Below are 25,379 nucleotides of genomic sequence, written 5' to 3' on the forward strand. Positions count from 1 at the left end.
CCTCGGCCCCTCTGTTGTGGGTTTGGCCCAATACCCACATGTCTCCCAGTACAGCCCGTCCAAGAAAGCCCTTTATAACAGATACCTCCCGGAAGGGAAGCTGCTTACAGCCAAGGTCCTGAGGTAGGTGTCTTCCCCACCCCCATACGCCCTCTTTTCCGAGGAGCCCTGGGAGGAGATTCAAGAGGTAAACTAGACTTAACGGCTTAGGTAGTGTTGGTGCAATGTTCAGCTGAACAAAATCCCATTGTTTGGAGCCTTCTACTTCCGCCCCAGCCTCAGCTCCTAGAAGTTGACGTGGAGACTTTTCTCTGCGTCGGCACTTGTTGGGGACAGGGTAAGGGGACATCAGAGCTGCCCCCTGTATTTTACTATTCAGCATGGTAAAATGCAGAGGTCATTCCAAAGAATACTGAACGGATTGCAAGTAGGTAGGACAGGGCCCGGAAAACTGGACCGATCAGGAGAGAAAGGCCTGGGCTATTTGCCGAGCCCGCTGTCCTCTGTCGTCCTCATTGTCCTCCCTCCTTGCTGTAGCCTGAACCGCCAGAAGAACCTGGTAGAGCTTTCATTCCTCCCCGGTGACACTGGGAAGCCGGACGTGTTTCCCGCCTCCCTAGGACTGCCACTTCTAAAGCAAGAGGAGAGGAAAATGGAGGCGGAGGAGCAAGAGCATAAAGGAGAAGAAGAGCAGCAGAAGAAGAATCAGAAAAGGAAAGGGAAGAAGAACGAGGAAGGGCAGGAGGCAGTGCGGCCACCTGGCAAGGAGAAGAGCGAGTCCCAGAAACCGCAGGCCAAGAAGCAGGGCAAGCGGCCGCGCCGGGAGCCTGCAAGTGAACAGGTACGTCCCTCAGGGAGGATGGCCTCCCTCACGGGCACAGGAGAGCACTTCAGAGCCAGCCAGACGCCACGTGGCCTTCTCTCAGACCGAGAGCAGTGTGACTTTGGAGCCGGGCGCTGGATGGTGCCAGCAGGGGCAGAGGAGGGGGCATTGCCCCAGGCCGCCAGCGGGTTCCCCTGGGCGGGAAGGGTGGCTTGCCATCTTTCCCTCTCGTCATCTCAGGAAGGAGTGAAGAAGAAGCAGAAGAAAGCTGCTCCGTCAGAGGAAGACGACAGTGGCGTTGAAGTGTATTATCGGGAAGGGGAAGAGGAGGTGGAAGAGAGGAGTGTGCTGCCCAAGGTGAGGGTCAGCATTGATGGAGAGAGGAGGCGGCTCTGGGGAGGGAAGCCCTTGGTCTCCTGCTCCGAGCTGGGCAGTTTCCGGCCCACCCTCTTCTCTCACTTCTTGTAAAATATGACCAGTGGGGCCACTGCTTTATCCAAGGAGTGGGCTGCATAAAAGAAATTCTCATCAGTATTTATTGAGTGGAGCTGAATTAAATTAGTGGGATGGGCAGATAAAGGGGAGGCTTAACCTTTCCTGAACCTGCATCCCCTTCTGAAAGATGGGGACAGTACCATTAGGACTGAGGAAGGGCTGCCCAGACTGTAGGTACTAACATCCCTACACCCCGGAACACTTCTCATCTCTCTGTCTTGGCTCTACTGTCTCCTTACACGTGTATGGCACTTTATACACAGATGTGTACATATGTATGCATATGTGTGCTGCTGGCGGTGGTGGATTGTTTGTTTTCTTGTTTTTTGTTTTTTTGCATACATATGTCTTAAAAGCTCATTGCCTAAATAAATCTATTTACAAGAAAAGCTTTCACATCACTACTATGGTTTCTCCAGTGGAGCGGGCCTAGCCTGGCCCTGGGAGGGAGCAAGGGTCTCTGGGCCTGGTGGGAGCCCCTGCTCCTCCAGGTGGGATGGGGTCGGAACAGGGTGCAGCCCGAGCTGAGTGCTTTCCTCACACACCTCTTGTGCTCCTTCAGGGGAAGCCAACCAGGCCAGCAGAAGTGCCCCGGCTACAGCTGTCCTCCGGTTTCATTTGGGACGTGGGGCTAGACTCTCTGACCCCGGCCTTACCACCTCGAGGAGAGAGCTCAGACAGTGAGGAGGACGACAAGCCACAGCAGTCCACGGTGTCGTATTTTGCGGGGGACCCCTTGGTGCTAGTCTCTCTTTGCTCTCTCCTGGCCTGGGTGTCCCTCCTGGCAGGGCGGGGCAATCTCAGGCCGGGGAGTATTTACAGAGCTCACTGACTGCCCTGCCAACTCTTGGCTTCAACTGCAGACCTCTGCAAGGGTCTGAGGAGCAGATTACTCGCTAACTTTTGTGCCTTCTGTAGCAGAAGAGCAGCAAGAAGGAAAGGATGTTGGAGAAGCAGAAGGCAGAGAAAGAGCTGTCCCGCATTGAGGAGGCACTGATGGATCCCGGGCGACAGCCAGAGTCCGCAGATGATTTTGACCGACTCTTGCTGAGCTCCCCCAACAGCTCCATCCTGTGGCTGCAGTACATGGCCTTCCACCTGCAGGCCACAGAGATCGAGAAGGCCCGGGCCGTGGCTGAGAGGGCTCTCAAGACCATTTCCTTCAGGTCTCGGCCTTGTCCTCCTGCTTTGGGGGGGGGGGGGTGGCTCTTGAAAGGGAGGGCTGTGTCTCCGCCGGCCGCAGAGCTTGCCGCCTGTGGGTCATTTCCTCTTCGGCAGGCCGACAGCAGTTTGGGTGCCCGCCACCCGCACCCATGGGTTCCCAGGCTTTGTCTCATTGCTGCGCCATCTGTGAAACAGATCTGCTCATTAATATTTTACAGTCTCCTTCACTGAAGTGGCTAAGGGTTTACAGGAGTCCCTACACTGAAATAAGGGGCCTAACTTGGAGCAGAAGTAGAACGGGGGAAATAACTCCACGTACCTGGGTGTGGACACTCTCGGTGGCCATTTCCAGGCACAGGGTAGAGTGAGTTTTCTGACAGCTAAGAGGAGGGATGGTGATCCTTTGCTTCATTCTCTTAGTTTGGAGAGAGAGACCAGAAGATTCTGCTCCTTCCTGCCCAAACATCTAGCCAGTTTAAGATTTAGTGGGCTTCCTTTCTAGGAATGGAGGCAGATGCCAGGGGAACCCCCACAGTCAGGGGCTGGCGTTCTGCTTCTGTGTGAGCTGCAGTGGGGACTGGGCCTCTCAGGGTTCTCACCAGGGGCTGGAAACTGAGGATGTGGATAGAGCCAGGGAACGAAGAAATAGTTCCCAGTCTGCATCCCCGGGCAGTAGTGGGGGCTTTCTTGGGCTGAGGTGATGGAGCTCATGTGCTGACTTTCTCTCCAGAGAGGAGCAGGAGAAGCTGAATGTATGGGTGGCTCTGCTGAATCTAGAGAACATGTACGGCTCTCCGGAGTCACTGACCAAGGTCTTTGAGCGGGCTGTGCAGTACAATGAGCCTCTCAAGGTCTTTCTCCATCTGGCTGACATCTACACCAAGTCCGAGAAATTCCAGGTAGGAGTCTGATCTGGGTGGCCCGCTGCCGGAGGGTCCTTAGCTGCTCGGAAACTAACTCCTAGGAGTCACAGAGGCAGCAGGGAAGTCACAGGGATGAATTCCCCCATTCTGGATACAGCCCTGCCACAGGCTTGCTATGTGTCATCTGGGCCCTAACTTGTTTGGCGTCTAAGTGGGCGGAGTCATTTCCTCCCCCTTCCACTTTAGGACTGCAGCCGGCAGCGGAAGGAAGTGAAGGGACAGCTGACCCCTGGTGTATATCCCTTGGGTTTACAGCCACGAGGCAGCAGCTCGGCGGAGTGTCCCTTTTCTGTCTCTCCTGTGCCCCCATGTTGTTCTCACCTTCTCTCTTCTCCTGTTTGGACTTCCATGCAGCACAGGATTGATAGGGCGACTCCCCACCTGTAAGGCTCCTTCATGTGTTCTGTGAGCCTCTCTGCTTCCCTCAGGCACCTAGAATTGGGCCTGCACAGTGACTGGAGTTTGAGGCTACGTCTAGCCCGTCATGAGCATAGCTGCTGCCTGTCTCTGTTGTATCACACTCTGTAGCTTACCTTTTCTTTCCCACAGGAAGCTGGTGAGCTCTACAACCGGATGCTGAAGCGATTCAGGCAGGAGAAATCTGTCTGGATCAAATATGGTGCCTTTCTTCTGCGGAGGGGCCAGGCTGGGGCCAGTCACCGTGTGATGCAGCGAGCCCTCGAGTGTCTGCCCAATAAAGAGCGTGAGTGTTCGCCCCGCCTTCCAGCCTGATTCCGGATCACATTAGGCTCTCTGATATCGACGTAGGGATTGGGGGTTTTCTCTGAGGGGGGTGTGGTGTTGGGAAAGCCTAGTGGAGGGCATATAACTATTTTTCTATTGATTACATGCTCATGGACGTAACCATGTGTTGCATTTCAGATGCTAAACTTCAAAGATGAAGGAACAAAAAACAATTAGTGCTAACTTTGTTGCCCCTGCTCCCTCTCCCTACTGGGCCCAGAGAGACTCTCCAGTGGAAGTCATAGATCAGTACCCGTCTGTGTATTTGGCCCTAAACTGCCCCACTGTCCCAACTGTCATCTTGGAACCTGGGAGCAGGGAGTCAGGGGTCAGACGGTGTCTGACATGTAGCACATTGTGCTGTGTTGAGGGGTCTGTCCGCTTTGTGTATCTGAGCTGTCCTCTCCCTGCAGATGTGGATGTGATTACCAAGTTTGCCCAGCTGGAGTTCCAGCTAGGGGATGCGGAACGGGCCAAAGCCATTTTTGAGAACACACTGAGCACCTACCCAAAGCGCACTGACGTCTGGTCGGTTTACATCGACATGACCATTAAGCATGGCAGCCAGAAGGAAGTCCGGTGAGAGGGGAAGACAGATCGGGGCTGATTTAACTGTGGGGATTGGGGGACGTTGGCCAAGTGGATAAGTTTTAGCCCCACAGTCAGCTTCCAGGATCCCCGGTTCTCTTACACTCTCTGAAGAACATCTTTAACATGACATACCAGGTCCTGTGGCATTCACTTTGCAACCTCTTTTTCTGTATCTGGAACCTGGGGTGGGTGGTAGGCTGGTCCTGGTGTGGGAGTCAGGAAATTTGGGTTTCCTGCGTAATTCATTGTACCTGCTTCTGGTGATAGAGAATGTTCATGGGCTTGCTGTTGTGGCCTGTGTCTCCACAAGGCAGAGAGGATTAGGGATGGATGGATTGAGGTCAGAAAGAACTAGTGCCTTGCCCAAGCCTGTGGGTGTTTGATCTAGAAAGAGGGTGGCAGTCTATCTTCCCATGGACACCTTAGGACTTTAAAATGGTAATGAATGTAAAGACAGATGTGAGAGTGCTGGAAAACAGACAGCCTGGCTCCAGGGCCAGAGGGCGAGTGGGTGACAGCTAGCCAGCAGTCGAGTGGCCGGGGGCCAACAGGCAAATGCTGCCTTGCTCTTCCTCACAGGGACATCTTTGAGCGGGTCATTCATCTCAGCCTGGCTCCCAAGCGAATGAAATTCTTCTTCAAGCGCTACCTGGACTATGAGAAACAACACGGCACTGAGAAGGACGTGCAGGCCGTGAAGGCGAAGGCCCTGGAATACGTGGAAGCCAAGAGCTCCGTGTTGGAGGACTAGTGGCCCGCGGGCCTCAGATGACCACTGTCGGCAGGGGGCCAGCCCTGGCGAGTCTCAGGCGCGTGGGTGGCTGAGAAGCTGTGTTGTCTGAGGACTCTTATTTAAGTGTTGCTTTTTTTGCAGCACCTTTTAGGGTAATCCTGTCAGGATGGAAAAGAACTTGAGCTTTCTTAGGCTGCCTTTTTGCTTGTTTTATTTTAAGTACTAGTTTACTTCATTTGTACCCTTTTCTGAGGCTGCTCAGTGGTTGTAGGCAGCAGACTCTTGGACCCCTAGAAAAGCTGAGGCGCTCTCCTTCCTGGGAGTTTGCTGGGGACAAGAATGGAGGGGCTAACTTCTGATGACCTGGTGGTCAGGATCTCACTCTGGCCCCAGCAGGCTCTTGGTCCAACTAGAGGGGGTCAGCAAGATCCAGGGAGTGGGCCTCCTCCCCTAGGCTGAGTCCCGCAGCCTGCGCTCAGCTAGCACTTGTGCCCTTTTGTGGACTCAGTGAGGCTGGGACAGGAGGATGAAGGCAGACCCCAGAAAGGACAGTTGGGGAACCCGGGTACCTGAGAGGAAAGCCACAGGGATTGACATGAACCACCTGGGAGGTTTCCTCCCAGGCCCACCAGGCCCAGATTATCCAGACTCTCCTAAGATAGGTGCCTCATTTGTGAAATGGGGTCAAAAAGTCCTACTTGGAATAGTGGTGGGGCCGGGTAGTTAGGAGGCTCGGTGAGGACCTAGATTGCTGTGCTGTGTGAGTTGGGGAGACCACAGTTTTTCTGTGTCTCCCTATAGCCCCGATGGGGAGAGATCCTTGGATGGAGGGCATTGATTGGCTGGATGATTTTCCTTGAGACCTGAGGGAAAGGGGACATGTTGGGTCCACCACACCCACGCCTCCCTGGGACCCTTGTAAATTTCCCAGAAAGGTGGTCTCCACCTCCTTTGGTAATAATCCTGTATGTTCCAGAATTCTTGGAAGCCAGCACAGACTCAGTTGTTGAGGCCAGTTCTTTTCTGGCTGGTCTTAAGGGGATTAAACGTTTTCTTTGGCAGCCCTCTAAATGTGCTGAGAACTGGAGAGCTTTCCTATGGGAAGTAACTGGGTTGAATGCTGGGAAGCAGGACAGGGACAAGGAGAGCATCAAAGGTTTTAGAGATGGTGGAGGCGATCAGACAAGGGTAGGCATGTGTGGGTGGTGGGGAGAGGCAGAGCTGGGGCTATTCTGGTTTTTGGTCATTAGCACTAAGTTATAGGAGCTAGTCTACCCTCCTGAGTGAGTGTTGGGTCTTTTGACTCATGGAATTTAAGGTGATCTTCCATCTGAGACAGGCCAGGCTTCATCTGTTCCCCAGATCAAATCAGATAACTGAATCTAACTATCAAGACATCATCAGCCGTAGGGCCTTCCCACATGTGGGAACATTTGGCTTTCCCTGCACCCCTGCCCTCCCTTCCATCCATTTTAATTTTGCTCAGAGTCTCTCTATCCCCCCCGCCAATCCCAAGGGGATGGGATTTGGGCCTGTCTCCGTGACCACCAGCCTGCTGTGGCATAGCCCATCCAATAATGCAGACACCAAGCTACTCGTTTATACTAGGAACAACTTTATCAAAAATTTTAAGTATGTAAAATAAAGCCAGAGGCTTACATTGGAGGGCAGCTTCCTGGCTGAGCACTGCTGAGCCAGGTATCCGCGTGCAATCACACATACGGTAAGTGCACGATATCCTGCACAAGGATATCACGCTCACCTGGCTCTGCTGGCCGGGACTTCCCAGCTTGGGAGTCCCACCTGTAAGCAGTTGTCCACATCATAGTTAATTAAGGCTCGGTTCTGGGAAAGGGCCTTTTCCCCAAAGCGGTTGACCAAGTGTTTGGTGGCAGCAGGACAGGGCGTTTCTTCAGGTCTGAGAGCCTTGCTGTCGGAGCAGACCACGTTGTCTACTAGCTCTCCACACCCCAGGGTGCTTTGTGTTCCTTGCTTCTGACCTGTTTCCCCAAGAAGTTAAAAAAAAACCATCCCCTTCTGATGCTGTGAGCAGGCGGTGGAGTTCCGTTTGAGTCCAGGCACCGTCACTGGCAAAGAGTGCGGGAACCGGTCCCTCAGGAGGCGACCAGGGCCATCTCCACGGTTTCTGGTGCCGTGCCGTTGCCCGCCAGACCCTGGGCCCACTTGTGCAGGCGGCTGTAGAGCGGGAGGCCCTGGTTCTCGCGGTACAGATAGACGCCCGTGATGGCGTTCCACTGTGGCCGAGGCTGGGTGCCTTCCACGGGGAACCTGGCCACCAGCTCCTCGTCGTCCTTGTCGAGTGCCACAAAGCCGAAGAAGCGGCGCACGTTGTTGGCGGCCAGCACCCGCGAGTGCACCTCGGCCGTGCGCTGGAAGAGCTGGTCCTCGTTGGCGCGGGTACTGCGCCCAGTAGGCCTCCTGGCGGTAACTGAGTGGCGAGCAGTAATGCTTGAGGCACTTGGTCAGGAACACCAGGATGGCCACCATGCCGATAAGCAGCCACCCGAAGAGCTGGCCAGAGAAGGGGCAGGGTTGAGGAGGGGCAAGGAGCTGCCTAGACCCTCACCCGCCCCAGGAGGAAGTGGGAGGAGCTGGTCAGAGGGCTCTGGCTGGGCTGGGCTGGGCTGGGCTGGGCCGAACCGAACCTCAGCCACAACCCCCCTGAGGGCAGATTCTACTTCTAGAAGGGAAACCGGCCCTTATGGCTGTGATTCCACTTCTTTGTCCTCACTCCCTTGAACTCACTTTCTCTGTTGTGTTTTGTTTGTTTAGAAAATCCTGTGCTCTCCTTGTGTCCCTCATCCCTTGCTGCTCTGAGTTAATACTCCTAGCTGTGTTTTCTGCCCCCGTCTCTGCCCTTGTCCTCTCTCCCCAGGCTGACCTCTGCTCCTTCAGAATTGAGCCACGGCTAAGGCTAGGATCAGGGCAGCAGCCACTGCGTCCTGAGTCAACACCCCTTCCTGGCTCGGGGGACTCCCCTATGACAGCAGCACTTGAAGGCTGACTTCGTGCTGGGCCGGGGTCCTTCCCAGAAAAGGAACGTGTGACCTCCTAGCTGACAGCAACCGTTTCATAAGCTTGCAAGGGTTCGTGCTCAATCTGGGTGAAGTAGATGTTTTTTTGTTTTTTTTTTTAATTTTTTTTTTTAACGTTTATTTATTTTTGAGACAGAGAGAGACAGAGCATGAATGGGGGAGTCACAGGGAGAGGGAGACATAGAATCTGAAACAGGCTCCAGGCTCTGAGCTGTCAGCACAGAGCCCGACGCGGGGCTCGAACTCACGGACCGCGAGATCATGACCTGAGCCGAAGTCGGCCGCTTAACCAACTGAGCCACCCAGGCGCCCCGAAGTAGAGGTTTAATCTGTGACTGGGATTGAGGCTTAGTCTAAGCCAGAACATTCCTTTAATGTTTAAAAGTTGCTTCACCAAGTCCTAACTCAAAGGTTACCCGGCTCAGACACCTGACGCTGACAATCTAGTGCTTTCCTGGAGACCTCAGCCCCTGAGGACAACTCTGCCTTTAAGGCTGGACCATCCTAGCACCTCCCCACCAGCCGTCGCCTAGGGAAGAAAGAGGAACAACTTCCCTTTGCACAGCCTTACCTGGGACTCGTACTTGAGCCTGCGGGTGACCTCCTCCCGGAAGCCTGACAGGTTGGCAGGGCCCTCCCCACAAGGGAACCTGGCCAGGATTTCCGTGGCATGGTCTGGTGGGAATCCCTTTTCCCCGGCTGTGAGTGAGGAGGGGTCCACAAACTCGCTGAGAGCACAGACGTAGGCCTCACCGCGCAGCAGGGAGATGACAGACCAGGTCACGGGGGCCACGGCCGCACGGCCCAGGATGGAGCTTAGGAGGAGGAAGTTGGGGGCGGCCGAGCAGTTCTTGGTCCTCCGGTACTGGCACTCGGTAACTAGGTTCCAGGTGTGGTTGTTGAGGATGACACCGATGAGGAAGAGTGCTAGGGCGGGCACACCGATGGCTGTCAGCCCATATAGGTAGTTCCGGGCAGGTGAGCAAGGGCAGTGGAAAGCCACCACAGAGAACAGCTCCTGGCTGCCCACTGTGCCCAGTGCCACCAGCCCATTGAAAATCATCACGTCCTTGCTCTTGAAGAAGAGCGATAGGAAGCGGAAGTTCTCTGCAATCAGGGCTGCCATGGTGATGAGTCGGCTGGGGGACCGACTGCAAGGGGAGGTGCAGGCGGGGCCTGGGGTCGATGGTTCCTGGTGGGACTAAGAAGGCGTGCAGGCTGGTAGGCATCTGAAGGCAGGGCGAGGTCTTGTCATCTTAGCCCCTCTAGTGGCTGGCCGAGCGCTCCCTGTGGGACAGTAAGTGACTGATAAATGTGTGCCTCTGAAAACTGAAAGGGTTTGGGGGGATCTTGTGTGGCCAGGCTGGTGAGATGGGAAGGAGACTTGGGGAGCCCCAGGGCCTGGTGGACAGGGTGGTGGCAGCCACTGCTCACTGAGCCCCCGCTAGGTGCCAGGCGCTTTCCATCCCTCATTGCCCATGGTCAGGATCTCACTGTGTTGTCATATCCCCAGTGTATGCAGAGAGGGTGGAGGCTTCCTGAGGGGGAGGGGCTTGCCAAGGTCACATGTAAGTAAGTGGCAGAGATGAGATTCATGCTCAGGTCTGTCTGCCTCAGGCACTCGGGTTCTTGTTACTCCCACAAGCTTCCCTTGAAGGAGGGATTAAGAATGGCCTTGTGGCCCTGGGGAATATGGGGTTCCAAGTAGTTCTGATGTGTTAAGGGACCTGGGACTACTTGGAGGGTTTTGTCCTCAAGGCCTGTAGCCCATGGGTATAACAGCTGAGTGGGTGACCTGGTAAAGGCCTTGGGCCTGACTCAGTGAGGTGGGGTGGGGTGGAGGAAGGGGACTCGGTCAGTGGTAAGCCTGGTGCAGCGTTCCTAGAATTCATGAGAACTTTTCATTTTGGAGACCTCAGCATCTGGACTGGTTTAGGAGATCCTGGCTTTCAACGTACTTCATGACTTTTCTTTGGGTCTCGGTGTCCTCATCTGTGAAAAGAGGCCAAATCATTCTGGCCCTTGCTCTCTCCTTAGCGGTGCTGGGGGGAAAAGAAAGGGGGAAAAGTGATGCCTAATAACTGTTCTGCGTCAGAAACCCCCTACCTCACCCTGTCAAGTCTTTAGGGTGGCTCCCAGAGGTGAGGCCCCTGGCATGTTTCTCCTTCCTGCAAATATCAGGAAACTAAGGTCCAAAGAGGAGTAAGTGCCTTGCTCGAGGCCATTAAAGTATGGAGGTGCCTGGGCAGGACTTTCGAGCCTGATGTAAGGAGGCTTGGGAAGTGGACAGGGGTGGGTCTAGCTAAGTCAGTCCTCTGTTTTCTTGGCCTCCTGACCTTGCTCTGTGCTCATCCATCAGAGAGCCCTGGTGAACCTTCCATTCCCCACCCATTACCCCTCCCTTTCTAAGCAGCCTCCTGGGGGGCTGCCCAGCCTGCCAGGGACAGGCAGCCTTGATGGGCTAAGGCTTGACCATCCCCACCAGCCCATACCCAGCCTGCTCCGCCATGTGGTACTGGCAGCCTGCCAGGAAGTGGCTGAGGCTCCAGCCATGTTCTGTCCCGACTCCCTTCCTAGGCTCCACCCACACAAGCAGACATTCCAGGGTGTGGCCCTATGTCCTCCCCATCTAGGGGATGAAAAAAAGCCCACAGCCAGAAGAAGCCTGGAGTGGTGGGATGGAGTGGGCAGCAAACAAAGTGGGGGAGACCTGCCCATATTTCCTTCTCTACCTCCTCTGTACCCGCCACCCTTCCTGGTCTCTGCCCAGGTTGCCAGATGGGCCCCCGGCAGTGACCACGTGGGGAGCCAGGAGCAGGAGGAGTGACCTGACTCCCTCCCACTCAGCCCAGGGCCTCTGGGTTGCACTCTCTGGGAAAAAGTTTATAATGTTGCCAGGGATGAATGGGTTAAAGGCAGGCTCCTCTCCCTCTTGCTCTTCCCCTCTTGGCTTCAAGTTTCCTAATGAGCCTTCATGGGTTCAGAAGCTGCCCAAAATGGGGTACAAGATACCTGAATCCTTGGGGTAGTGAACAGAGAAGAAACCAGGCCATCGGCTGAGACTACCGGCCCTGTCTCGCAGGCCAGGAAGGGGTCACATCTAGGCCTGGGTGGGACCTCTGACAACAGCAGTCGGGACAGAAAGTGGGACAGGCTGGGAGGGGCACAACTGGCGGGGTCCAGAGTGAGGAGCCTCGGAGGGGCCTTTCTTCCCAGGACAATCCCTCCGGGTGGCCTTGAGCAGCCCGCCCATCCTCCCCATCCTCCCCGTCACCTGGCACACCCCAGAGAAGGGCCCTTCCTCTTACCTGGGGCCAGTTGCGGGCGACAACCAGTGGCTTCAGCCTCCGCGGAGCGTGGGCCTGCAGGGCGGCCCTGACCCGAAGTGCTTTCGGGCTGTCTTGCGCTTTCTTCTGCACTGGAGCAGGGAGCTGGAGACCAGCAGGGCCTGGGCCGGCCTGGCGCTGTTTTCTAAGAAGTTTTAACTCCAGGAAGAGAAGGAAACAGCAGGATGGAACTCGGGCAGTAGCAGTGAGTGGAAAAACAGCCGCCTTCAGGCGCCAGGCAGGGGAGGGCGGGTGGTGAGGGCGGTGCAAGAGGAGAGGAAGTTGGGCTGCCTGTTTAGCAGCGCCTGGCCCGCGCCTGCCCTCCTGAGCCAGCTGCACACCAGGGGGACCAGTTCAGGGGCCAGGCAGGGGGGCCCTCCGGGAGATCCTGCCTGGGCCTGTCCTCCCTGCCAGTGTCAGGAGTGCTGTCCGTGCTTGACCCCCACTGGACAGGAGCTGCCACGGAGGCCCCAAGAGGGTTGGAGGAGAGTCGCCACCAGACTGATGCTGACCGCTAGCAGGATGCACAGGCCACAGCCTCCCTACCTTATTCTGGCTCCTCTCCCTCAGAGCCGCCCTGCACCTGTCGGTCCTCCTCCCCACCACTGGGTCTGCTGTCCATACTTCAGCTAACTCCCCCGGCACTGCTTCACATCTCAGGAGGGCTGGCACCGTGATTCTCTGAGGCCCTGTGTGCAGACCACCGGATGGTGGGTAGAAATTACAAGAAGGCGAGTTGCTGCAAGAACCCCTTTGTAACCATCAGAGCTGCCCAGCCTGTCCCAGAAAGCGGTCATGAGCTCCCCATCTGTGGGAGCGTGCAAGCTGAGGCTGGAAAGTCACGGGTCAAGAATTCTAAAGGGGAGAGCCCTGTCCAAGGACAGGCTAGATGAGCCCTATGATTAAGGGAAAGACCTCCCTCAAATTCCCCCCTGTGTCATCTCTGCAACGTTTGTGGTTCTGTGACGGCGGGACTGCCGAGTGCCACACTGGCCTCCCTGAGTTGTGCTTGTCCCTGTGCAGAAATGAACGGAAAGGACCAGTGGTTATTATTCAGATCCTACCAGGTGCCAAACACCATTCCAGATTCTTCCTCAAAAGTTATCCTCCTTTATCCTCACCATAATTCTGAAAAGCAGGTCTTTTTAAGATCTGTTTTTCACACAGACACACTGAAGTTTGGAGGGGTTTAGTGAGGTCCTACAGCTCTAGTTCTTGAACCCCAATCTGCCTGGCCCCAAACCTTGCTCTTTCCTTGGCGTTTGTACCTCCTGATACCCTGGGCATGTCCTCCTCCCAAATAACGAAAGGAGCTCAGGCTGAGTCTTAGAAGTGGGAATGGAGGGAAGAGTAGTTGGGAAGAAGGGAAATTATTAAAGCGACGTTGTAGGGATCAAGATCAAAATGAATTCCTAGATGAGTGGGACTCACATCTTCCTGGCCCTCAATTCCCTCCTCGACAAGGTGTCTCCAGTTCCTTATGTCGCCCTCCCCGTACTGTCCAGGGTCGGATAAGCTGAAATCTACAAACACATGAGCCACTGCATACTGAGTACCTATTCTGTGCTTTACACCCTTCACCTGTTTCATGATTTTAACAACCCCATCAGGTAGGTGCCCCATTATACAGATGAGGAAACTGAGGCACAGAACAGGAAGCAGTTGGCCCGAGGGACACAGTTTGTAACTGGCAGAGTCAGCATGTGACCCAGTTTTCTCTGGCTCTGGAGCCTGAGCTGTTTCCACTGCAGGCAGCTCCCCTTCCACTCCTCCACCCTCCTTCCCGTCTCAGGGCAGAGCCTCTTAGCACTCTAGAGACACCTTCCCAGGGAGTAGGGTTTCTGAGAAAATGGGGAAAAATTCAGCTTTTTTTCTCAATGCCTGAGCTCAGGGGAGGTCTGATTTTCCGCAAGACCTGGATGTGAAGGAGGTGTTCAGGCGGTCTCCAAGGACCCCTCCAAGGGAGGGTGGTATGGTCTGAATGTGCCTCCCCCCCCCCCATTCATGTGCTCAATCTTAACCCCCTAGGGTGATGGTACTAGGGGGAGGGGCCTCTGGGAGGTGCTTAAGTCATGAGGGCAGAGCCTCATGAATGGGATTAGTGCCTTGACCAGAGGCTCCAGAGAGCTCCCTTGAGAAGGTGCCGGCTTTGAACAAAGAAGATGGCCTCCATCAGAACGTGACCGTGCCGGTGCCGTGATGTTGGACTTCCAGCCTCCAGAAGTGTGAGAAGTAAATTTCTGTTGTTTATAAGCTACTCGGTCTGTGGTATTTTGTTACAGCAGCTCAAATGGCTAAGGCAGGAAGACTTGTGCTCAGCACTAAATAAATATACTCAAGTTGTTGGGTGGCCTCTGTGGTGACCACGCACTCTGGCTTCCCCTAAGTAGACAGAACTTCTGGCATCTTGTGTCATCACCTAGCACTGCAGGTGTGCGACCTCGGGTGAGGCTGTGGGCCATGTCCTCACGGCCCACTCTCAGCCTCGTTCAGGGTACTGACCCAAATCAGGATTCCTGCTTTGTGAGAACTGGACGTCCCCCTCCTCCCCACTCCCTGAGACTTGCGCATAAGGGAGCAGAGACGGTAGCAATCGAGAGCAAGGATGGCTGTAGAACCCGAGAGGAGATAGCGAAGCAGGGGTGAAGTGGCTTGGGAGGGGCTGGTCAGGTGGGAGTTGCCCCCCCCCCCCCCCCCGAGCCAGTGCTGAGCCCTTCTGACTCATATTGCTGTGTCACAGCTGGAGGACTAAGGTCCCCGTCCAGCTCCAAATTTCCTGCCTCAGTGGCAGGTAAATGCCCGGGCATGTGGGTCTGCTCCGGGGGCCTACCGCCCAGAACCTGCAGACTTCATCTTCCCATCTGGTTTGGGGGTCTGAGAGGCCATGGGCTCAGACCCCCTCTCTCGCCTCTCCGCTTGGCCACAGCTCACACTCTGCTGAAGTAGGCGGCCACCTCCTTGCGTGGAGGCCGGGGCCCGCCCCCCGCCCAGCCGTTGCCCACCGGCGGCGGCTCCTCCTGGCCCAGCCTCAGGGGCGGCTTGCATTTGTGCCAGCTCGTGAGCAGCCTGTTCACGGCGCCTTGATCCGTGATGCCACGGAGCTTCTCCCTCTCCTCCTCAGCACCCTCGGGGGGCGCTGGGGCAGCCGAGCCTGCGGGGGCCGTGGCCAGTGCCCCGTGGGCGTGACCCAATTCCAGGTCGTGGTTCATGGCCTCGAAGAACTGCTGGATGCAGACCTTGGCGAAGGCCTTGGCGTGTTCCGTGCACGTCTCGTCGAAGAGCTTGCGCTCGATGTCGATATAGTGGGACCAGTACTTGCTTTTGAGGAAGGCGGCCTGTGTGAAGCAGGGCCGCACAGAGCGCACCACGAATGCCAGCAGTGTGGTCAGCAGCACGAAGGACCAGCCCAGTGCCTGCAGGGGAGAGAGGAGGGAGTCGGCTGGCATTGCTCTCCAGCATCCCAAGCCTGGCTAAACCCCCCAAAGCACTCTGTATGTCAGCGCCTTTAGGGAAAAGAGGACTGACGGGGCAAATGATCTTACCTCTTGGCCTCCATTTCCTTTTCCGTCAAATGGGCACAGAAATGGGATCACGTGAGTAAAATGCCCGACGTGTGGGCCTGGCACTCAGCGCACAGGAGTTAGCTGGGCACACCTTGGAATTAGGCTGCCTGGCTTTGGACCCTGTCTCCAGTCCTTACCAGTTGACCAGGAGCAAGGTGTCTGGCTTCTCTGTGCCTCAGTTTCCCCACGTCTAAAATGGGGTTGTTGACGGTATGTATCTCATAGGGTTTCTGCGAGGACTAAATGTAATAATACACGGCACACAGCCTGGTACGTGCTTAGCGCTCAGGAACTGTTAGCCACTATTACTATGTCCTCGTTCACCTCCCAAGGCCAGAGTGACCCTTCGTCCTCTGAGTCTGGTACCTGTCCTCTGGCTCCTGGCATTGTCTGCCTTTCAGTAGCTAGCCCTACACGAGGCTTCTCTGTGTGGGCTCTGAGTTGGGCCCTCAAGGGTCACGGAGACAAATAAGACAGTTGCTCAGACTCTGTGCTGGAGAGCCCTAGATGCTTGGGTGCCAGATCCGCTCTGCTGATAGTTCAGTCAGGCCCGGGGCAGGACGCTCTCCTAACCTGGGCTTCTGGATCAGCCCCCAGCTGCACAGAGAAGTGTCTGGCCGGATCAGGATGCGAGGTAAGTGCCTGTAATTGGAGCTGGTGTTGTGGCAGAGCACACACGGGCTGGGGAGCTGCAGAGCACGTGCTTGGTGGGGGGGAGCAGGCATCCCTTGTGCTGCTCCAAGAGGAAATGCGCACCCCGTGGGGCTGGAGATCTTCATGTGTTTTTTTTTTTTTTTTAATGTTGATTTATTTTTGACAGAGAGAGAGAGAGAGAGAGAGAGAGACAGAGCATGAGTGGGGGAGGGGCAGAGAGAGAGAGAGAGAGAGAGAGAGAGAGAGAGACACAGAATCCGCAGCAGGCTCCAGGCTCCGAGCTGTCAGCACAGAGCCCGATGCGGGGCTCGAACTCACAAACCGTGAGATCATGACCTGAGCCGAAGTCGGTCGCTCAACCGACTGAGCCACCCAGGCGCCCCAAGATATCTTCAGGTTTTAAGTAAAGCCAGAAATCTGAATTTTATGGGAAAATTTCTGGTTTTCAGAGGAGGTTTTCAGACCAATTCCAAAACTGAATTTTGAATTCACTTGGAAGGCCAGATGAAACATGTCTATAGGCCAGGAAGCATGTCCCCCGGGGGACCTTTTAGTTTATGATGCAGTGGTTTAAAGGTCGGGTGGAGGGACAGTTGCCCCAGGCCCTGAGGCCTGGCACGGTGGCACAAGTGTCCACAAGGGAGGGCGTGGTTTGAGAGGGAAGCAGAGCTCGTACACTCAGAGTGCGACATCCATGTGGTGGTGGTGACACGGGCCCCACGGGAGGGCCGGAGATGGGGAGCCAGGGGTCTGGACTTGCCAGAGCAGAGTGTTTCTCTAGCCCTGGCAGGGCAGGCCCGGCCCCCTGCCCCTCCCCTGACAGCCCCTGGTCCATCTGCTGCCAGGGCCTGCTGCCGCTTCCTCCCCGTGCTGCAGCGACGGCAGGGGAGGCCTGGGGGCTTAGGTGGGGGACGTCCAGGGGGCAGAGGATGAGGGAGTGGGGCTGGGGAGGACCAAGCTCTGGCCCATCAGTGGGCCCTCCACCCCTGCCTTTAGGGTACATCCCAACAATACATCCCCTCCCCAAACCCTCCCTTCCAGGGGACCCAGGACCCTCGGATCCCACTCCCTGAGCAGAGGGGCACCTGCTGGGGGCATTTGCCAGGGAAATGTACCCAAATGGCCCAGCCACCCACCTGCCTCGCCACCGCCCCGGCCTGGAAGAAGAAAAGGATGCAAATACACCAGGCTTCTAAGCCGGCGCTCAGGATGGAGAAGGTGGGGCTGCCTGAGCTGTTGGGTCCACTCTAGGGGTCTCGAGACAGGACGGGACTCTGGGCTGAGGTAGCCACATCACTTTTCCCAGGTGGTGCTGATCCAGGGAAGACACACGGCTCTGCCTTCAGAAGTCCTGGCCTCAGTTGGGAAAATACGCCCCTGTCCCAAAGAGCTCCGTCTGAGGGGGAGACCCAGCCCAGTCTGGGGAGCTCCAATCCATTGAGAAACACGACTGTACCCTGAGAAAGCCCCGTTTCAAGAAGTGAGGGATTGGGCCTTGCCAGAGGGACCCCAGGCTGTGAGGGGAGACCCATGCCAAGGCCGTGGCACCCCCTCACCTGGGAGATGCAGCGCAGGTAACGCACGGCCACCTCGCGGGCCAGCAGCCAGTCGCCGTCATAGATGTCGGGACAGGGCACCCGGGCTAGCAGGCGGGCGAGCTCGGGTGGGGACAGGCCGGGCGCCAGGCTGCCGTTGCCCAGCACAGTCACGGGCACGGCAGTGCAGAAGGCACAGAGGAAGCACTTGCCATCCAACAGTGTGACGGCCACCCAGACGACGGGAGCGATGAGGGCCCGCTGGGCCATGGAGCAGAACATGTAGCGCAGCACGGCAGGGTCTTTGGCCCGGCGGCCCGGGGGCCGCTTCCACTCTTCGGCCAGCATGGACACGTTGTTGTTCATGACCAGGCCGAGCAGGAAGAGCACCAGCGGGGGCGCCAGCAGGATGCCCGCGCTGTAGGCTGCGTTGTAGCCGGGCAAGCAGGGGCAGTTGAAATCGAAGGCAGAGTACATCTGGGCGCTGGCCAGTGCCATGATGCCGCAGATGCCGTTCATGAAGGACTCCTGGTTGGACTGCAGGAACTGGAAAATCATCCGGAACTTGTCCATGGCGCCCCCACCCCTCACGGGGCCTGACGGCCTCCTCCCGCCTCACCGCTGCTTCAGGATGGCCCCCGTGGCCCACTCTGCCCAGGAGGTGCCCGCCTCATGGCAGAGACGGGCAGAGCTCAGGGCAGCGGCCGAGGTCACCGTCTCTTTGAGAAACCTTCTAGTCAGGGGCTGGCTGAGAGGGCACAAGCCATCCAATCCTGTGCGTGCAGCCAGGGCTCTGCCCCTCCCTCCCTTCCTGCCCCTCCTGGGCTTCTCTCTCCACAGCTGCCTCCGGCGCTGGGAAACCAAGAGGGCCACACCTGACGGAGACCGGTTCTCTGTGGGTGTGGGAGGAGCGAGGGGAAGGAGGCTCAGACGCAGGCTGGGAAGATACCGTCTCCAATAAGGTTGGAGTTTGGGAGAATGCAGGGCTGTGGCAGGGCCTCAGCTTCTTGACCTTTTCCCCTGGGCTCCTGGGAAGCGTGTCGCCCTCCTTCTGCCCTTCCCGTTGGGTCTTTCCTCTGTGCTGTATCAGGGTTCGAGAAGGCTCCTTGGTCGGTTCAGACGGTGATGGTATGTGTGATAAGGTAGTGATGGCAGTGATGGTGGATGGTGGTGGGGATGGTGGGGATGGCGGTGGGGATGACGGTTGTGGCGGTTATGCTGTTGGTGCTGATGGTGGCTATGGTAATGGTGATGACGGTGACAGTGGTGGTGGTGACAGTGGAGATAGGACTAATGCAGCCTCTCACAGTGCAAAAAGCCTTGAATCTGGAGTCAGAGGATTTGGATCTGCAAGGTTGCTGGGTCCCCTCCCTGCTGGGCAGGGCGCTATGCCTGTGAGCATAAAACAGGTGCTTTTATGTCCAGTCTGCTTGTGTCGCTGTGAGTGTGCCCGTGTGTTTATGGACTGTGGATGAGAATTCCTTTCCCAGCTGCACCTCCTGCCTCTACTCCCCCAGATCAAAAATTAAAGGGGTGGGGCTGTGGGGTTTTATGCCTGGAGCGCTGTGGCATGAAAGTCTAAGTATGTGGAGTATGTGGGGAGCCAGGCCAGGGCCCCTCCATCAGCATATCAAAGTGGGACAGAGCTGAAAGGGCTCCCTTTGATGCTGCCAGTTCTCCCAGAAAAACAGGTCTGGTCCAGCTCCAACCAAATGGGGCTGAGGCAGAGCAAGGGCCTGGATGGAGTGGCTCCATGGGTCCCCCTGATCTGTGTGTCCCTGTGTGTGCCCATGTGCGAGCTCCCTGTGGCTTTGGGCCTCTGTGCATCTGCATGTGTGCAAGTGACCATAGGAGAGGTCTCTGTGTCTGTGTGTCTCTGCATGACTGACAAGAACTGGCACTGCCTGGGGCTTCCTCCGTGTCTGGCCACATGCATCACCTTGTGTAATGCTCCCACAATCCTATGGGAAAGGTACCACGGTCTCTATTTTACAGAACTGGGGACTAAGGCTTAGGTGAAGTTACTCGCTAAAGGTTACCCAGCTTGTCGGTGGAGGAGTTGAATTCAGACTAGGTGGGGGTTGGGTGTGAAGGAGAGGGCAGGGGAGTATTATTTTTGCCTTTTTCCTCCGGCTGAGTCAGGTTCTCCTGTTCTACTAGTTTGGATGGAAATGCTAGGTATCACAAGTAGGATACAGGTAGGGAAGGATATTGTTCCCCTCAGTCCTCAAGCTGCAGCATCTAGGCTGGTGGCACCTGCAGGACCTTTTAGGGGGCCCTCCAGAGGTGCAGCCACAGGTGCGGAGCCGGATGAGGGAGATACAGCCAAGGAGGTGTCTGTCCCCAGACATCTGCTGCAGCATCAATGTGCGTGGTAGACAAGGGTTCTGAGCTGCCGGCAGAGCCTAAAACACAGCCCCAGGTGTAGAGGGGTGAGGCTGGGGGGGGGGGTGCGGTGTAGGAGCCCAGGAGCCCGGAAGGGCTGCCTTGAATCTCTGTTTTCTTTTTTTTTTTTCTTTTTCTTTTATTTTTATTTTTTTTATATATGAAATTTATTGTCAAATTGGTTTCCATACAACACCCAGTGCTCATCCCAAAAGGTGCCCTCCTCAATACCCATCACCCACCCTCTCCTCCCTCCCACCCCCCATCAACCCTCAGTTTGTTCTCAGTTTTTAACAGTCTCTTATGCTTTGGCTCTTTTCCACTCTAACCTCTTTTTTTTTTTTTTTTCCTTCCCCTCCCCCATGGGTTCCTGTTAAGTTTCTCAGGATCCACCTAAGAGTGAAACCATATGGTATCTGTCTTTCTCTATATGGCTTATTTCACTTAGCATCACACTCTCCAGTTCCATCCACGTTGCTACAAAAGGCCATATTTCATTTTTTCTCATTGCCACGTAGTATTCCATTGTGTATATAAACCACAATTTCTTTATTCATTCATCAGTTGATGGACATTTAGGCTCTTTCCATAATTTGGCTATTGTTGAGAGTGCTTCTATGAACATTGGGGTACAAGTGCCCCTATGCATCAGTACTCCTGTATCTCTTGGATAAATTCCTAGCAGTGCTATTGCTGGGTCATAGGGTAGGTCTATTTTTAATTTTCTGAGGAACCTCCACACTGCTTTCCAGAGCGGCTGCACCAATTTGCATTCCCACCAACAGTGCAAGAGGGTTCCCGTTTCTCCACATCCTCTCCAGCATCTAGAGTCTCCTGATTTGTTCATTTTGGCCACTCTGACTGGCGTGAGGTGATACCGAGTGTGGTTTTGATTTGTATTTCCCTGATAAGGAGCGACGCTGAACATCTTTTCATGTGCCTGTTGGCCATCCGGATGTCTTCTTTAGAGAAGTGTCTATTCATGTTTTCTGCCCATTTCTTCACTGGGTTATTTGTTTTTCAGGTGTGGAGTTTGGTGAGCTCTTTATAGATTTTGGACACTAGCCCTTTGTCCGATATGTCATTTGCGAATATCTTTTCCCATTCCGTTGGTTGCCTTTTAGTTTTGTTGCTTGTTTCCTTTGCTGTGCAGAAGCTTTTTATCTTCATAGGGTCCCAGTAACTCACTTTTGCTTTTAATTCCCTTGCCTTTGGGGATGTGTCGAGTAAGAGATTGCTACGGCTGAGGTCAGAGAGGTCTTTTCCTGCTTTCTCCTCTAAGGTTTTGATGGTTTCCTGTCTCACATTCAGGTCCTTTATCCATTTTGAGTTTATTTTTGTGAATGGTGTGAGAAAGTGGTCTAGTTTCAACCTTCTGCATGTTGCTGTCCAGCTCTCCCAGCACCCTTTGTTAAAGAGGCTGTCTTTTTTCCATTGGATGTTCTTTCCTGCTTTGTCAAAGATGAGTTGGCCATACGTTTGTGGGTCTAGTTCTGGGGTTTCTATTCTATTCCATTGGTCTATGTGTCTGTTTTTGTGCCAGAATCTCTGTTTTCTACTGTGGGCACGGCTCCCTGTTTGTAGCTGATGTGCCCTTTTAGTGGCACCCAAGCGGGCTACCAGCTCGAACCTCTTTTGTACTCCATGCCATGCTGTATCCATTCTTTGCAAGTTCTAACTTGCACATTAGTTTAAAATACTTGACATGAGGGGCGCCTGGGTGGCGCAGTCGGTTAAGCGTCCGACTTCAGCCAGGTCACGATCTCGCGGTCCGTGAGTTCGAGCCCCGCGTCAGGCTCTGGGCTGAGGGCTCGGAGCCTGGAGCCTGTTTCCGATTCTGTGTCTCCCCCTCTCTCTGCCCCTCCCCCGTTCATGCTCTGTCTCTCTCTGTCCCAAAAATAAATAAAAACGTTGAAAAAAAATTTTTTTTTAAAATACTTGACATGAAACAGTTTGATTGGATTCGAAATCTATTATTCTCGTTATCACCAGAATTTGGTTTACAGTTATTGAAAGCAAATATTAAATATCAGACATTCGTTTGGAATTTATCACTCCCCCTTGGGTCAGGGCTTTCATGGGTGTATTTGTCAAACATTTGAAAAGGTCATCATTAAAGAGCTTTGGGGTGGGGGGGTGGAATAAAATGGGTGAAGGAGGTCACTTTGCCCCGGTGTCATGAACCGATGTTATCAGTGAGTTGATCCAGTGGGGTGGGAAGAAGATTAGGAATCTCTCAGCCTCGAAAAGAGGGTGGGGCAGAGCAGGTGCTCTATGAGGGAGAAGGTAGAGGTGGCCTCTTGAGCACCAGGTGAGGCCAGAACTGTGTCAGAGACCACAGCGGGGACACAAGGCTGCATGGGCGGGGGGGGGGGGCAATTCCTTAGCCATCACCCCTTGACTTGTGCTGTCCCCCTCTTGGAATACCATCTGCCCTCACTCTTGCCCACTCACGTCCACTTCAACGCCCTGCCCATTCACTCATTGTTTCTTTTGCTGAACAGTCAAGAAACCATGTTACAGGGTGGTTAAGAAGCAACCTATCCAATGGCCTGGGTTCAAGTCTCAACCCTGCCATGTACCAGCCAGGAACCTCGGGCAGGTAATTTAACCTCTGGGTGCCACAATGTTCTTGTCTGTGGAATGGGGACAAGTAAAGAGCCTACCGCTCAGGCTGTCGTGGGGATTCTGGGAGATACTGCAGGTGGGAGTGGAGTGGCAAATGACCCTTATAATAACCTTGGAATGGTAATAATTATTAGCTCTGTACTTGAGCTTCAGTAGTGCATTTTGAAAATCTCTATTTGTTTCCTATTACCGCTGTAGAAAATGACCACAAGTTTATTGGCTTAAAACAGCACAAGTTTTATTTTCTCACAGTTCTGGGAGGTCAGGAGTCTGAAATGGGTCACAACAGGCTAAAAATCAAGGGGTTGGCAGTTGTGTTCCCGGGAAGAATCCATTTCCTGGCCTTTCCCAGCTTGGAGAAGATAACCACATTCCCCCGCTCACAAACCCATGTCCCTCCAGCCTCTGCTTCTGTCGTCACTTCTCCTCTGCCTCTGACCATCCCACCTCCCTCTTCTAAGAACACTGAGCGCATGGGTAATCCTGACTAATCCAGGATAGTCTCCCCATCTCAAAATTGTTAGCACAATCACATCTGCAAAGTCCCATTTGCAGGTAACCCACTCACAAGTTCCAGAGATCAGGAGGTAGACTTCGGGGGTCCGTTACTCTTATCTGCTGCGGTTGGGGTCTTTGGTAGTGCATTCAGCAGTGTTTTGTGTCTTCTGCACCTCTTCCCTGTAACCCCCCAGAGTGTGACTGGGTGTAAATGGAAAGCAGGGTATCATGACCCTGCTCAAACTTTTTTTTTTTTTTTAACGTTTATTTATTTTTGAGACAGAGAGAGACAGAGCATGAGCAGGGGAGGGTCAGAGAGAGAGGGAGACACAGAATCGGAAACAGGCTCCCGGCTCTGAGCCGTCAGCACAGAGCCCGACGCGGGGCTCAAACTCACAGACCGCGAGATCGTGACCTGGCTGAAGTCGGCCGCTTAACCGACTGCGCCACCCAGGCGCCCCGAACTTTTTGATGCCTTGGGCGGCAAACTCACCCATGGCCACCACTGTGGGATGTGCACTGGCCCCTTCGCCTCCAGCCTTCAGGAGTGGTCCTGGCACCCACCAGTGCCGGTGGGTCCCCTCCAGCTTGGAAGAGTTAAGCGTGTCATGAAAAGCAGCATGCAAAGGGGGCCTGTGGGGAGCGGGTGCTGTCCCTCTAGGGAAATGCCCAATTTGCGTGGGAGAGCACGAGCGTGTGGTGGTCAAGTGGGCATTGCCCTCAACCAGCAGCCATGGGAGTACCCAGAGAACAGGGCCGTGTAGGAGGCAGGGACCATCAGCGACATGTGGCTGCCGAAGCAGCTCAAGGACTGTCAGCTGTGTTATCAGAGGTATAACGCCTTTACCTAAGAAGGATATAATGCCACTCTCTTCTGCATCAGCTAAACTGTATCGAAGGTTGTATATTGTGGCAGAAACCAGTAGCGCTCATCAGACAGTCTATGTGCTTCCTCACAATCCCCAGCCCATGTTGCAGGCAGGTTGGAGCCGCATGGTTGAGTTCTGGCATAGAACCCCCCCCAACCCCCACCTCTTACCACTCTTCCTGCTCTTTTTCTTTTTGTCTCTTGGACCCTGGACAAGGTGTAACACGCGCCTCTGGGCCCCACCCGGCCTTGTCAGCATTCCCTTCCACATTCTGAAGGCTGCTCATAGCACACCCGGGACACTGGCCCAAGGCAAGCTGGAGGTACCTGAGTTAGTGTCCCAGTGAATGACTGTTGGTAATTGGTAATAAACACTCCACTCCTTCCCGTCTGGGTTGGGATGACTCCTGCACGTGGCTCCCAGAGTTGTTCACAGCAGTGACTGGCTGGCTCCCCACCTTTTGCTGGCTTTCTTCCCTTTTCTAAAACTTTCTGTAATGTTTATTTATTTTTGAGAGAGAGACAGAGACAGAGCGCGAGTAGGGGAGGGTCAGAGAGAGAGGGAGACACAGAATCCAAAGCAGGTCCAGGCTCCAAGCTGTCAGCACAGAGCCTGACACAGGGGTCGAACTCCCGAACCGCGAGATCATGATCTGAGCCGAAGTCAGACGCTTAACCGACTGAGCCACCCGGGCGCCCCTACGCATTGCATTTTAAGCAGGACACTGACAAACAAGAACACCCAGAGTTCTAAATACCTCCAACCTATTTCTGCTCATCTCCACCCTAATCCAGGTTCCCCTAGCTCTTGCCTCCTTCTGAAGTGCACGCTGGCCCCTATCAAGCTATTCTCAGGCTGCAGACAGTGTGATTTTTAAAGAGTGGACATCTGATTATATGACCACATTCTTAACTCCCTTCAATGACTGAAGTAAACAAATCCTTAACAGGCTCTGCATGCCCATGTGGGAGCTGGGCCCGGGGCCACTCTGCTCCCAATACCTACTCTCCAGCTCGCTTGCCTGCTTTCAGTTCCTCAGACAGGATAAATCCCTCCTCATCTCACAACCTTTGCATGTGCGGTGTGCCTTCCCCGAATGCTTCTCCTACCCTTCACCTGAGAAATTTCTGTTTATCCTTAAGACCGCAGCTTAGGGGTGCCTGGGTGGCATCCGACTCTTGACTTTGGCTCAGGTCATGATCTCATGGTTTGTGGGTTCGAGCCCTGCATTGGGCTCCGTGCTGACAGTGGGGAGCCTGCTTGGGATTTTCTCTCTCTCTCTCTGCCCCTCCCTAGCTCCCACATGCGTGCTGTCCTCTATCAAAATAAATAAACTTAAAAAAAAAAAAAAGACCTCAGCTTAATGGTCCGTCTTCAGAGACGTTCCTGAAC

General features: G+C 54.7%; 3 protein-coding genes across 4 annotated transcripts in view; 1 reads left to right on the forward strand and 2 right to left on the reverse strand.

Moving 5' to 3' along the window:
• Window positions 1-6,544, forward strand: part of PDCD11 (programmed cell death 11) — a 43,948-nt gene extending 37,404 nt beyond the window's left edge. Inside the window, exons 28-36 of one of the 2 annotated variants that reach the window (XM_023240881.2) lie at window positions 1-123; window positions 538-841; window positions 1,064-1,180; window positions 1,881-2,030; window positions 2,237-2,484; window positions 3,213-3,381; window positions 3,955-4,108; window positions 4,563-4,728; window positions 5,320-6,544. In XM_023240881.2, the coding sequence (XP_023096649.2) occupies window positions 1-123; window positions 538-841; window positions 1,064-1,180; window positions 1,881-2,030; window positions 2,237-2,484; window positions 3,213-3,381; window positions 3,955-4,108; window positions 4,563-4,728; window positions 5,320-5,491 (1,603 nt within the window). In that variant the 3' untranslated portion in view covers window positions 5,492-6,544. The remainder of the gene's footprint in view (window positions 124-537; window positions 842-1,063; window positions 1,181-1,880; window positions 2,031-2,236; window positions 2,485-3,212; window positions 3,382-3,954; window positions 4,109-4,562; window positions 4,729-5,319) is intronic. The other variant, XM_023240882.2, reaches the window with a different exon arrangement.
• Window positions 6,545-7,068: 524 nt separating this feature from the next.
• On the reverse strand, window positions 7,069-12,248 carry CALHM2 (calcium homeostasis modulator family member 2). Its single transcript, XM_006938151.5, is given in 5 exon segments — window positions 7,069-7,890; window positions 7,892-8,005; window positions 9,101-9,816; window positions 10,488-10,571; window positions 11,838-12,248. Coding segments are annotated over 3 exon segments (972 nt in total). The 5' UTR covers window positions 9,656-9,816; window positions 10,488-10,571; window positions 11,838-12,248; the 3' UTR covers window positions 7,069-7,587.
• A 2,534-nt stretch (window positions 12,249-14,782) lies between these two features.
• CALHM1 (calcium homeostasis modulator 1) lies at window positions 14,783-18,276 on the reverse strand. Its single transcript, XM_003994382.5, has 2 exons — window positions 17,629-18,276; window positions 14,783-15,268 (listed from the first exon to the last, which is right to left on the reverse strand). Exons 1-2 carry the CDS (start codon window positions 18,178-18,180, stop codon window positions 14,783-14,785), a joined length of 1,038 nt encoding a protein of 345 aa, XP_003994431.2. The 5' UTR covers window positions 18,181-18,276.
• Between the last annotated feature and the right edge of the window lie 7,103 nt (window positions 18,277-25,379).

The sequence above is a fragment of the Felis catus genome, chromosome D2 (genome assembly GCF_018350175.1).
Source record: "Felis catus isolate Fca126 chromosome D2, F.catus_Fca126_mat1.0, whole genome shotgun sequence".
In the NCBI taxonomy this organism is placed as follows: domain Eukaryota; kingdom Metazoa; phylum Chordata; class Mammalia; order Carnivora; family Felidae; genus Felis; species Felis catus.